At 38.3% G+C, this 12944-nt stretch overlaps 1 protein-coding gene across 1 annotated transcript in view; it reads left to right on the forward strand.

Annotated features, from left to right (window-relative positions):
• Positions 1 to 12944, forward strand: part of TBC1D19 (TBC1 domain family member 19) — a 147325-nt gene that overhangs the window by 14227 nt on the left and 120154 nt on the right. The window contains exon 2 of the mRNA XM_052642094.1: positions 12846 to 12918. Coding sequence (XP_052498054.1) covers positions 12846 to 12918 — 73 coding nt within the window. The remainder of the gene's footprint in view (positions 1 to 12845; positions 12919 to 12944) is intronic.

Here is a 12944-nt window from a genome sequence, read left to right on the forward strand (position 1 = left end):
TGTCCAGTTTTTTCTCTTAAAAAAATATATAACTCATAATTGTTCTAAAGTCTTTGTCAGTTAACACCAATATCTGGATCATATGTGATCTGTCTATGGTGTTATTTCTCCTTATCTTTTGTTTATCTAATTTTGTCTGTTGGCATGCCTAGTAATTTTTATTTTATGCCAGACATTGTGTCCAAAAAATTGTAATGCCTCCTGATGATATCTTCCTTTTTTTGAGGATTCATTCTCCCCTCTGCTGGGCTTCCCCAGTGGCACAGTGATAAAGAATCAGCATGCCAATTCAGGAAACACAAGAGAAGTGGGTTCAATCCATGAGTCAGGAAGATCCTCTGGAGGAGGAAATGACAACCCATTCCAGTATTCTTGCCTGGGAAATCCCATGGTCAGAGGAACCTGGTGGGCTACAGTCCATGGGGTCCCAAAGAGTCAGACATGATTCGGGGACTGATCACCACAACATTACCGCCTGCTGGGCCGATAATCTTCTGACTGATTCCCTTTATCCAATTAGGGAGTGTGCTGGGTTGAGATTGAGTTTTACTTTCAGGCTTAATTTTCTTTCCTCTGTTTCTTCCCTGGCTCTCACAAGTTTCCAGCTATGAATTTGATATATTCTAAGGGTGCTTTCCTCCTTGGGTCCCAGACTCTAACCTTTTTCTTGTCAGACTGCTAAAGAACTTTTTCACAATTTTCGTGCTTAGGTTTGTAGCCTTCTACCCCATACAGTTTTAATATTCAAAAATTTCTTGAGAAAACTGGCCATGTGCTTAAGATCTCCCAAGTCTGTGCCAAAGCTATGCTTATTTCTCTGTCCTCCCTTGGTAGCCCTCCACCAGGGTTGTACTGGGTTTGTCCTGATTGTCAGCCTTCAGTTCATGCTCAGAATAATGATCCAAGGGAAAAGGTGGCTACAGCGGCCAGTATGCTCTCAAGATTTTCCCCTTTCTGTTACTCTAGTTCTTGTTCTCTTAACCACCCTCTTCTGTCTATATACAGTTGGATTTCTGTTTAGCTCCTCCATACAACTTGGAAACACAAGGCCAATTTTGTGAGGATTGAACAAGATAATATGCCTGGAACATAGTAAGTGCTCAGAAAGTAGAAGTCTGAGTTAAAGTCCAAATGAAATATCACTCCTTTGTTTAAAATCCCTCAGTACTTTTCATTGCCCTTAGGAAAATGAACAAAGCCCTTCATTAGGCCTACAAAGCTTGGTGGCTCTCTTCTTCAGGCTCTGCTCTTCCGCCATGACTGTCTAAGTTTCATAGGATTTCCATTACCTTCTGGTTTAGTTTAGGTACTCCTTTCTTTTTGGGATCCCTAGTACCTGGAACTTTATTTTTTGTAGTATTTAAGCGTCATTCTTCCCCACTAAAGTCTGCGTCATAAAGACAGGAAAAGACTCTGTGTCTCTTGTTCTGCTGTCTTATATATCTAGCATAATGACTAGTATGAGAAAGGTGCTCAACATGTCTTTATTAAATGAAACAAATCCCAGTTCTTCTTTTTAGTGTCCATTCTGACAATATATATTGAGTACCTTCAGTTCAGTTCAGTCACTCAGTCGTGTCCAACTCTTTGCGATTCCGTGAATCGCAGCACGCCAGGCCTCCCTGTCCATAACCAACTCCCGGAGTTCACTCAGACTCGCGTCCATCGAGTCCGTGATGCCATCCAGCCATCTCATCCTCTCTCGTCCCCTTCTCCTGCTCCCAATCCCTCCCAGCATCAGAGTCTTTTCCAGTGAGTCAACTCTTCGCATGAGGTGGCCAAAGTACTGGAGTTTCAGCTTCAGCATCATTCCTTCCAAAGAAATCCCAGGGTTGATCTCCTTCAGAATGGACTGGTTGGATCTCCTTGCACCCCAAGGGACTCTCAAGAGTCTCCAACACCACAGTTCAAAAGCATCAATTCTTTGGCGCTCAGCCTTCACAGTCCAACTCTCACATCCATACATGACCACAGGAAAAACCATAGCCTTGACTAGATGGACCTTAGTTGGCAAAGTAATGTCTCTGCTTTTGAATATACTGTCTAGGTTGGTCATAAGTTTCCTTCCAAGGAGTAAGCATCTTTTAATTTCATGGCTGCAGTCACCATCTGCAGTGATTGGGGAGCCCAGAAAAATAAAGTCAGCGACTATTTCCCTGTCTATTTGCCATGAAGTGATGGGACTGTATGCCATGATCTTACTTTTCTTAATGTTGAGCTTTAAGCCAACATTTTCACTCTCCTCTTTCACTTTCATCAAGAGGTTCTTTAGTTCTTCTTCACTTTCTGCCATAGGGTGGTGTCATCTGCATATCTGAGTACCTACTATGTACCAAATACTTTACTTAGTGGTAAAAGATTATGAAAAGCCTCCTTACTTAAGGAATTCAAATTCTGTTGTGGCATTCTGCTTTTCTTTAAAAATGCTTTTTCTTGAAGTATTTCTTTTTATTGTAATTTGGGATCTAATTAGTTAATAGTTGTTTCTCAATTTTATAAAAAAGCCTGAAGCTTCAGAATATAGGCAGTAATGACAAAACATTTCCAAAGCTTTTTCTGTTTCAGAATTGCAAATAAGAGATTAATGATCTGTATAAATTATAACTTCATTTGGAGGTTACTGCCTTAAAGGAATATTTTTGTTCCTTTCTATTTTGAACTCCACTTCTATTAATTCACTGTTATTATTTATTTTGATTATTGAACAAGTATCTATTGAGTATTTACTATGTGTAAGGCACAATTCTAGCCCCAGGGAATAAACCAATGAATAAGATAAAGTTTTGCTCTCATGGTGAGATGATAGTATTAGGTTGGTGCAAAAGTAATTGCTGTTTTGCATTGTTGAACTTTGCCATTTGATACTGGGATATGTTCTTAAATAAATGTGGTTATGTTATATATCATTTTAATGTGCATTTCTCAATTTATGTTTTTTTGCTAATGTCTTATTACTTGCTGATTATTTTATATTTATTTTAAACTATAGAAATTATGTTAGACAAAAAGCAAATTTGAGCGATTTTTTTATTCCAGTTCAAAACGGGTCATAAGGCAGCGGAGACAATTCACAACATCAGCAATGCATTTGGCCCAGGAACTGCCAATGAATGTACAGTGATGGTTCAAGAAGTTTTGCAAAGCCTTGAAGATGAGGAATGTAGTGGCCAGCCATCAGAATTTGTGTGTGTGTTAGTTGCTCAGTCATGTCTGATTCTTTGTGACCCCATGGTCTGTAGCCCACTAGGCTCCTCTGTCCATGGGATTTTCCAGGCAAGAGGAATGGAGTGGGTTGCCATTTCCTTCTTAAGGGATCTTCCTGACCCAGGGATCGTGCCCAGGTCTCCTGCATTACAGGCAGATTCTTTACTGTCTAAGCCACTGGGAAAGCCCAGAAGTTGAGACTGACCAACTGAGAGCAGTCGTTGAAGTCGATCCTCTTACAACTAGATGAGAAGTTGCCTAAGAACTCAGCGTCGACCGTTCTATGGTTGTTTGGCATTTGAAACAAATTGAAAAGGCAAAAAAGCTCAATAAGTGGAATAAGTGGGTGCCTCATGAGCTGACTGAAAAAAAAATGTTGAAGTGTTGTCTTCTCTTATTGTATGCAACAACAAAGAACCATTTTTCTATCAGATTGTGACATGCGACAAAAAGTGGATTTTATACAACAGTTGGAGATGACCAGCTCAATGGTCGGAGAGAGAAGAAGCTCTAAAGCACTTCCCAAGGCCAAACTTGCTCCAATAAAAGGTCATGGTCACTGTTTGGTGGTCTGCTGCCAATCTGATCCACCACAGCTTTCTGAATCCTGGTGAAACCATTACATCTGAGAAGTGTGCTCAGCGAATCAGTGAGATGCATGGAAAACTGCAATGCGTGCAGCAGTTACTGGTCAACGGAAAGGGCCTAGTTCTTTTCCATGACTATGCCTGACTACATGTCACACAACCAACACTTCAGAAGTTGAACAAATTAGGCTATGAATTTATGCCTCATCTGCCATATTCATCTGACCTCTTACCAATGGATTACCACTTCTTCAAGCATCTCTTTGGAAAACCCTTTTACAACCAGCCGGAGGCAGAAAATGCTTTCCAAGAGTTTACTGAATCCTGAAGCATGGATTTTTTGGGCTACAGAAGTAAACTTATTTCTCATTGGCAAAAATGTGTTGATTGTAATGGTTCCTATTTTGATTAATAAAGATGTGTTTGAGGCTAGTTATAATGATTTAAAATTCATGGTCCAAAACTGCAATTACTTTTGTACTAACCTGTACATAAATACAGGTCCACAATCCCTTATTCAAAACCTAGGGGCAGGTATGTTTTGGAATTAGCATTTTTCAAATTTTAGAAAGATAATTCCTGCATATTCTGTACGTTATTTAAATCCTTACTATTTATTGTTTTATTGCACCTTGTAATTACACATTAGTATTTATGCAGCAAAATGTATGAATTTTTACTAGATTTTTCTACCAAATGAGTTTAAGTCAGGACAGATTTTGCCATCAATTCAGTTAAAAAAAAATAAAACAGCTTTAATTTTCTAAGCTTTTTAGGTTGTAGGATTTCAAATAAAGGGCTATGTATCTATACATATAACATCAGGGAATTAATTGCCTTGAGGTAATAAAAAGTAGAGGAAGCAAAACTGATAAAGGAGTGTAAGGAAATGGTTACAGAGGAAATTCAAGAACATGTATTTGCCTGATTCTTAAGATAAAATAGGAATTCTATGATATTATAGATTCCTACTTTAAAAGAATATAATTATAGATCCTTTTAAAGTAATTTAATGTAGTCTTGGACTTGAAAATATATGTGATAACTTTGCCTTAGTTCATGTCCAACAGTCAGACATTTGCTAGAAATGTGAGCTAACTCTTAAAAGACAGCTTTACAATCAGCTTTGATAATGCATGGTTAAACAACAGGCTGTTTGTAACAGGCCTTTAAAAATTTATTCAAGAGGGCGTTTTTCTGCCATGACCATATTCTGTACGGCCTTCATTTTGTCTGTGTTATATTTAGAAAGTGCTAAAGCAGTGTGGGCCCAACTTAATTAGAAAAATTAAAATCACACAGAGTATTTCAAAGCCAAATATAAATGATTTTCCGATTTCCCCCTTGTCATTAGCGCTTTTCTTATAGTATTTTAATGTATCCTCTCATATACTAAAGTTTACTTATTTAAAAATCTTGGTGTAATAACATGGAACTTTGTTTTTCTAGAAAAAGCGTATGGTTTTTGGTTTCTGTGTTTTCTTAAACTATGAAATCAACCCACATTTTAAAGTTGAATTTACTCATTCATCCTCTAGATGGTAGAGTGATAGCCTGATTCCAAATTTGATGTCTCACACCAGGTCATCATTATTTTGTATCATGTGCTATTTGTGTTTAAAATGGATGTTGCATAAAACCTCAAATGCTATTTCCATTCCATTAAGTGCTTAATAAGTCTTGTTGCTCAGATTGTTATTATAAATAATAGAGTTGTAAGAGTTGTAAAGGAAGGAACCTGAAAGGAGATAGGCTTTGGAGAGAGAAGGAATAATATAACTGATGGGATGTTGTCATAAGACTAGACACTCAGAACATCATTTTTTTTGTTGTTGTTGTTGTTTTTAAAATTTGACCACACTGCATGGCATGTGGGATCTTAGTTCTCTGACCAGGGATCAAACTCACACCCCTGCATTGGAATCACAGAGTCTTAACCACTGGACCACCAGGGAAGTCCCCTAGAACCCCAGAGCATCTTTTTACAAATTTTGATTTACTTTTAATTGGAGGACAATTGTTTTACAGTGTTATATTGGTTTCTGCCACATATCAACATGAATCAGCCACAGGTATATGTTATGTCGCCTCTCTCTCGAACCTCCCTCACACCCCGTCCCACTCCTCTAGGTTGTCACAGAGCGTTGTGTTGAGCTCCCTGCATCACACAGCGAATTCCCACTGGCTAGCTCTTTCCCATATGGCAACGTATATGTTTCTGTGCTACTCTTTTCTGTGGTGGTGATGGGCTCTTAAGAAAAACTGGATTAAGTCCAAAGCAATTATGTTAGTGATGAAAATGTTTACATTTGATATGGGGAGGGGGTTAGGTATATATTATTTTTTAAATCATACTTCTCTCTTAGCTTTTTTTTTTTTAAACCTCACTAAATACATTTTGAGTTCTACAAGGGTGAGGGATGACTTTGTGATGGTTTTCCCTTTATGCTGAGCAACTAGCATGTAGGAAGTGTTCAGTTAATTAATGAAGGAAGAATGCAAATGAATAGGTGTATATACTATATTGAAAGGAGACCCCTGGACTTGGAGAAGGCTTGGATGGCACTTAAGGGGGGAAGATGGGAGTGAATTCCTGATGTAGGAATGGTGACAAGGCTAAGTAGCTTTTTGTTGTAGGGTGCTTCTAGAGAGATAAGATTTTATAAATTGGGATTGAAATGCCAGAATGAGTTTGACTTTATTTCATAGGCAGTGAAAGGTCGTTGAGATATTTTGAGGGTGAAGACATTGAGATGGTTTTGGGGGACACTAGTTTGGCACTGGTGAGCAGGTTAGATAGAAATGGGGAGTGGTCTACTTTCATCCTCCACTTCATTCCTTCCTATATTCTTCTGGAGCTTCCACCCTTCTGCAAACTGATAGTGCACCAGAACTTTTCCATACCTCTTTCAGTTCATCCACTCAGCCTATATGCATTTTCTCCCCTTTTCTAGTGTCTAAAATTAGAATTAATTGTTCTGTGGATGATGCTTCTGTCATAACATAGTGGAGTTAGCATATTTTTTAATTGGCCATCTTTTTATGTTTTTGTTTTAATGCAGTTTAATTTGTAGCCACTCCCCGCCCCCCGACTCCTATTTGTGTTTGTGTTTTGTGTTTTTTTGCTTTGTCTTTGGCTGTGCCACATAGCTTATAGGGTATTAGTTTCCCAACAAGGAACTGAACCCAGACCACAACAGTGAAAGTGCCGAGTCCTAACCTCTGGACCATCAGGGAATTCTGTTCCCATGGGGTTTTGTAGGTGTTCAGTTTAGTTCAGTCACTCAGTCATGTCCGATTCTTTGCGACCCCATGAATCGCAGCACGCCAGGCCTCCCTGTCCATCACCATCTCCTGGAGTTCACTCAGACTCACGTCCATCGAGTCCGTGATGCCATCCAGCCATCTCATCCTCTGTCGTCCCCTTCTCCTCCTGCCCCCAGTCCCTCCCAACATCAGTCTTTTCCAATGAGTCAACTCTTCGCATGAGGTGGCCAAAGTACTGGAGCTTCAGCTTCAGAATCATTCCTTCCAAAGAAATCCCAGGGTTGATCTCCTTCAGAATAGACTGGTTGGATCTCCTTACAGTCCAAGGGACTCTCAAGAGTCTTCTCCAACACCACAGTTCAAAAGCATCAGTTCTTCAGTGCTCAGCCTTCTTCACAGTCCAACTCTCACATCCATACATGACCACAGGAAAAACCATAGCCTTGACTAGATGGACCTTAGTCGGCAAAGTAATGTCTCTGCTTTTGAATATACTATCTAGGTTGGTCATAACTTTTCTTCCAAGGAGTAAGTGTCTTTTAATTTCATGGCTGCAGTCACCATCTGTAGTCACCATTTGTAGGTGTAGGCCTACGTAATCTTTAGTGCAGTGTGTTCACTGAAAACACATTTATGAAGTACTTCTGTGTGATAAGCATTATGCTGGTTCTGAGATGAAAGACATATGCTCTAGAAGCCTAGTGCAGTGGTTCTCAAAGTATAGTCTGTGGACCCCTGGTGGGCCCTAAGACCCCTTCGGATCAAAACTATTTTGTATAATACAAAGGCCTTTAAAAAAAATATTCATTGTGCTGACATGTACACTGATGCTACAAAAGCAATGGCGATGAGTTTAAATTGGGGAACTAGTCCCAAACTATACTAGTAGTCACTGTAGTTTTCACCAACACACAGTTTTAAAAAATAATCTAACTGTTTAAGTATTCTTGATCAACAGTAAACAAGTATAAATTTTATTAAATCTCATTTCTTGAATACTAATTTTTAAATATTCTGTTTGCTGAAATGGAAATTATGAGTAAGACACTACTGCTGTATATTGAAATAAGATGATTATCTAGAGGAAGACCACTCCAGTGATTAACTAAATTACAAACTGAATTGCTTTTTAAGAAAAAAATGAAACATCTTTACTTGTAAGCATAAACTGTTGACAAACTGTTATTCAGACTTGAATATTTGGCAGATATTTTCTCTAAAATGAGCAAAGTGAGCCTATCACTTCAAGGAAAACCGTTGTGTTGCCAGTGATAAAATTCAGGCTTTAAATAAAGCCTGGATTGGATTGGATTCTGGAAACTTGTATTTATCAGTGTGAATTTGATGGCTTTCTAATACTTAAATACTTTTCTGATGATACTGATGGTAATATTAACAAATGTAACTTTTTGATATTGTTTAATGAAATATGTCTACCATATCGCTTATTAGACTGTTTGAAATGATTGATACATAATGTTACAAAATCATCTATAAGTAGAAGATTGATTCAAAGTGCAAGGCAGATCGATACATGTTTTTCCAATAAAGTATGAAAGTATAAGTTCATTGATGTTAAAATTCCACATTTCAACTAATCTTTAGGAAACTACTAGTTGTCAAATTTAGTATACTATCAAAGGAGAATATCCACAATATCTGAAAAGGATATTAAAATATCATTTTCCAGTTGCCTGTTTGACCCTGATTTTCATATATGTTAGTCAAAACAACACAGTGCCACAGATAGAATATCACAGCAGATTGAAGAATCCAGTTGTCTTCTACTAATCCAAACATCAAAGACATTTACATTTGCATTGTAAAACAGTGCCTCTTTTTCTCACTAATTTTTGTTTCTGAAAATATAGTTCTTTTAAGTAAAAATATTTTGGTTAATATATAATGGATTTATATTTATTACTTTAAAATGAATTGAAAAATATTTTATTATGATAAAATAAAGTTTGCCATTTTAACCATGTTTAAGTGTACAGTTCAGTGACATTAAGTACATTCACATTTTTTGTGAATTCACTTTCACGTTTTGTACAACCCTTATCATCATCCATCTCCAGAACTTTTTCATCATCCCATACTGAAACTCTGTACTCATTAAACACTAAATTCCTGTTGCCCCTTCTTCACAGTCCCTGGCTATTACCATTCTACTTTCTGTCTCTATTAATTTGACTATTCTAGTACCTCATATGGAGAAGGCAATGGCACCCCAACTCCAGTACTCTTGCCTGGGAAATCCCATGGACGGAGGAGCCTGGTAGGCTGCAGTCCATGAGGTCGCTAAGAGTCGGACACGACTGAGCGACTTCACTTTCACTTTTCACTTTCATGCATTGGAGAAGGAAATGGCAACCCACTCCAGTGTTCTTGCCTGGTGAATCCCAGGGACGGGGGAGCCTGGTGGGCTGCTGTCAGTGGGGTCGCACAGAGTCGGACACGACTGACGCAACTTAGCAGCAGCAGCAGTACCTCATATAAGTGGCATCATATAGCATTTGTCTTTTTGTGACTGGCTTATTTTGCTTAGCATAATGTCCTCAAGGTTTGTCCATGTTGTAGATGTGCCAGAATTGTCTTCTTTCTTAAGGCTGAATAGTATTCCATTGTATGTACATACAACATTTTCTTTATCCATTCATTTATCTTTGACCCCTGGGTTGCATCCATATGTTAACTATTATAAATAATGCTGCGATGAACATGAGTGTACAAGTAGCTGTTAAAGTCCCTGTTTTCAGTTCTTTTGAGTATGTATGCAGAATTGGAATTGCTGGACCATATGGAAATTCAATTTTTATTTTTTGAGGAATTAATTTCTAGTACTATAAATATCAGTAGATATAATCCACATAAACAGAAATACTCTTGGGTCTTCAGTGATTTTTAAGAGTGAGGGTCCTGAGATTTAAAAGTGGTGTAGTGGAATGAGTGAAATAGAGAGGGAAGTTAGGAAGTTACTACAGTAGAAGACAAGCTGGGCTAGACTTTGCTTAGAGAAAATGACCAGAGTGGTAAGGAGAATATGTCATATGAAGAGAATTTGGAGAACCTGAAAATGTATGTGACCTTGAGAACTTTCTGGGAAGATAAAATAGCTAACTTTGAGGATCTGAAGATCTCTCACGGAAAAGGGATTTGGCATATTTTCTGTGAACTTGGGGTAAGGTGGAGCAGAGGGGAAGACATGATAGTAGCAGATATTAAGGGGAATCAATTTTAGTTCGTAATAAGGATTTTCTAACAGAATGGTTCCAAGGAGGAATTGACTGAAGGTAGGGAAAGCTAGCATAGAGTTTCAAACTGAGAGTTTCTAAGCTAAAAAAGCTCCTTGGAGAGGAGAGGTGAATCTGTCATTAAATGGTTAGTTGGCCTAGAAGAACTCTATAACCCCGTCTGATGCTGAAGTTCCATGATTCGGATTAACATGTTCCTCTGTCGTTTGCATGACTTGTAAGTTGACGGTTAGATTCAGGGGTTTTGATCAGACTCAGGTGCCATCTCAGTGACCACAACTATTGGCACTGGAGTCCTCTTTCATTGAGAAGCACATAATGGCTGGTTGTTTTTTGCAAAGTTAATAGCTGTTTCTCCTCAATGCCTAGAATTGATTAGGAGTTGCAAAATGATGGTATTCTAATTATATCATACATGTTCTAGTTATTTTAGCTGCAATATTTTTATAAAGAGACATTTCTCCTTATCTGTTATTTGGTTACCAAATGATATAATTTCTGTAGGGCTTCCCTGGTGGCTCAGTGGTAAAGAATTCCCCTGCCAGTGCAGGAGGCACGAGTTTGATCCCTGGGTGAGAAGATCCTCTGGAGAAGGACATGGCAATCTACTCCAGTATTCTTGCCTGGGAAGTTCCATGGACAGACGAGCCTGGCGGGCTACAGTTCATGAGGTCGTAAAAGAGTCGGATACAACTTAGTGACTAAACCATAGTTCCTGTAGGAAAGTCAGGCTAGATAGATGCCTTTTCATTTATTAATCAGTTCAAGGTAGTAAGTTGGTTCCTTGTCATCTTCAGTTTTCATTACTCTATCAAGTTTTTCTTCTTAGAAAGGGAGAAGAGACTTGTCTGGTCAGTTTCAAGTATTCATAGCTGTGAGACTGCTCCAGTGTCTTCAGACCTCATCTGCTATCTTGAATTAGAGAACAACCCTACCAGTGTCATCTCCTGTTCTCAAATTAGCTCTTCATATGTTCCAGTGAATACTTGATGGCAATTTTGGGGTCTTCCTCTTTTCATATTCATCAACAACCCCTCTGCTCTTTCCTTTTAAAGTTGCTAACACCATACAAGTCTTGTGGTTGTTGGTTTGTCCCCAACTGCTTGTATTTTAGGTTTGTGGGGAATACCTTATTACCAAGTTTGGTTGTGAGTGTTTTCCATGGGATTTTGGTTTTGTTGTCTAGTTGCTTGGTTTCAGTGTGGAGATCATGGAGATTAAAACAAAAAAGTCTCCCTACTACCAATGTCATCTTCCCAGAGAGACGTTAAAATCCTGGAAGAATTAGAGTAGAATTGAGAATAACTGAAATTTCTGACTTGGTGAATGGTAATTTTCATGGATGAGTCTTAAAAATAGGAGAGAAGGAGAAAGGTAGTGAATGGAATATAAGATCAGGTTTTGATTTCTTAATTACAAATGTTTGTGAGATACCCGAAGAGAAATGCTTTCTTAAGACAGAAAGTGAGTGAAAGTGAAAGTCGCTCAGTCATGTCCAACTCTTTGCGACCCCATACAGTCCATGGGATTCTCCAGGCCAGAATACTGAAGCCTTTCCCTTCTCCAGGGGATCTGCCCAATCCAGGGATTGAACCCAGGTCTCCCATATTACAGGTGGATTCTTTACCAGCTGAGCCACAAGGGAAGCCCTTCTTAAGACATATGTCTCTAGAATTTGATAGAGAGAGCTAGATGATGAAAGAGCAACACTTCAAAGGTAATTGAGGCCAGTATTATTATTTATTATTACAGTGTGAAAAACCAGTAGAACAGAAAGCATTCAACTGAAGATGAAAGAGACACTAATAAGCATTTGTGAGTGGGTAGTTTTATGTATTTTCCATAAATATGTACAACAAATGCAGGCTTACAGAGCAGCAATCCAAAGGGGATGACACTCTTCAAAGCTCCAGTTATAGGGATGCATCAGGGTTTTGGCTATTAGGTGTATGTAGATGCCATATGTATTAAGTATAAAGAGAATGAATTTATAAAGTATTTTTCCTACTAGAAAAATAGATGTTAAATATTCATAAAAATGAAAGTCTTAGATGAAGATGTTAACTATTCATTAGCTATAAGGTTTAATATTTTAAGTAGATTCTAGTGTCCTACACAGATCTTCTGTTTTAAGAGTATATGAAAGTATTCTGTCTTATGAGCTGTTCCAGATGCTCAGGAGCTCTGATCTCAAAGGCAGTTTTTAAATGGTAGTATGCATATTTGGGGGCTCCCCTGGTGGCTTAGATGATAAGAATCTGTCTGCAATATGGGAGACTCGGGTTCGATCCCTGGTTTGGGAAGATCCCCTGGAGAAGGAAATAGCAACCCACTCTAGTATTCTTGCTTGGAGAATCCTATGGAGCCTGGTGAGCTACAATCCATGGGGTCTCAAAGAGTTGGACACAACTGAGCAACTAACACACACACACACACACTTGGACATTCCTTTTTAACCATCTCGTTAGCATTAAGTATCACCCCAAATGACCTCTTTTGACCTGTCTTTTATGTTTCTTCTTTCTAAAATCAGGCCAGTCTTCAAAGACCTGAGATTAAACTTGAATCACTAAAAGAAGATATTAAGGAATTCTTTAAAATATCAGGTTTGTAAGTTACTTTTTATTTTTCT

The sequence above is a fragment of the Budorcas taxicolor genome, chromosome 6 (genome assembly GCF_023091745.1).
Source record: "Budorcas taxicolor isolate Tak-1 chromosome 6, Takin1.1, whole genome shotgun sequence".
Lineage (NCBI taxonomy): Eukaryota > Metazoa > Chordata > Mammalia > Artiodactyla > Bovidae > Budorcas > Budorcas taxicolor.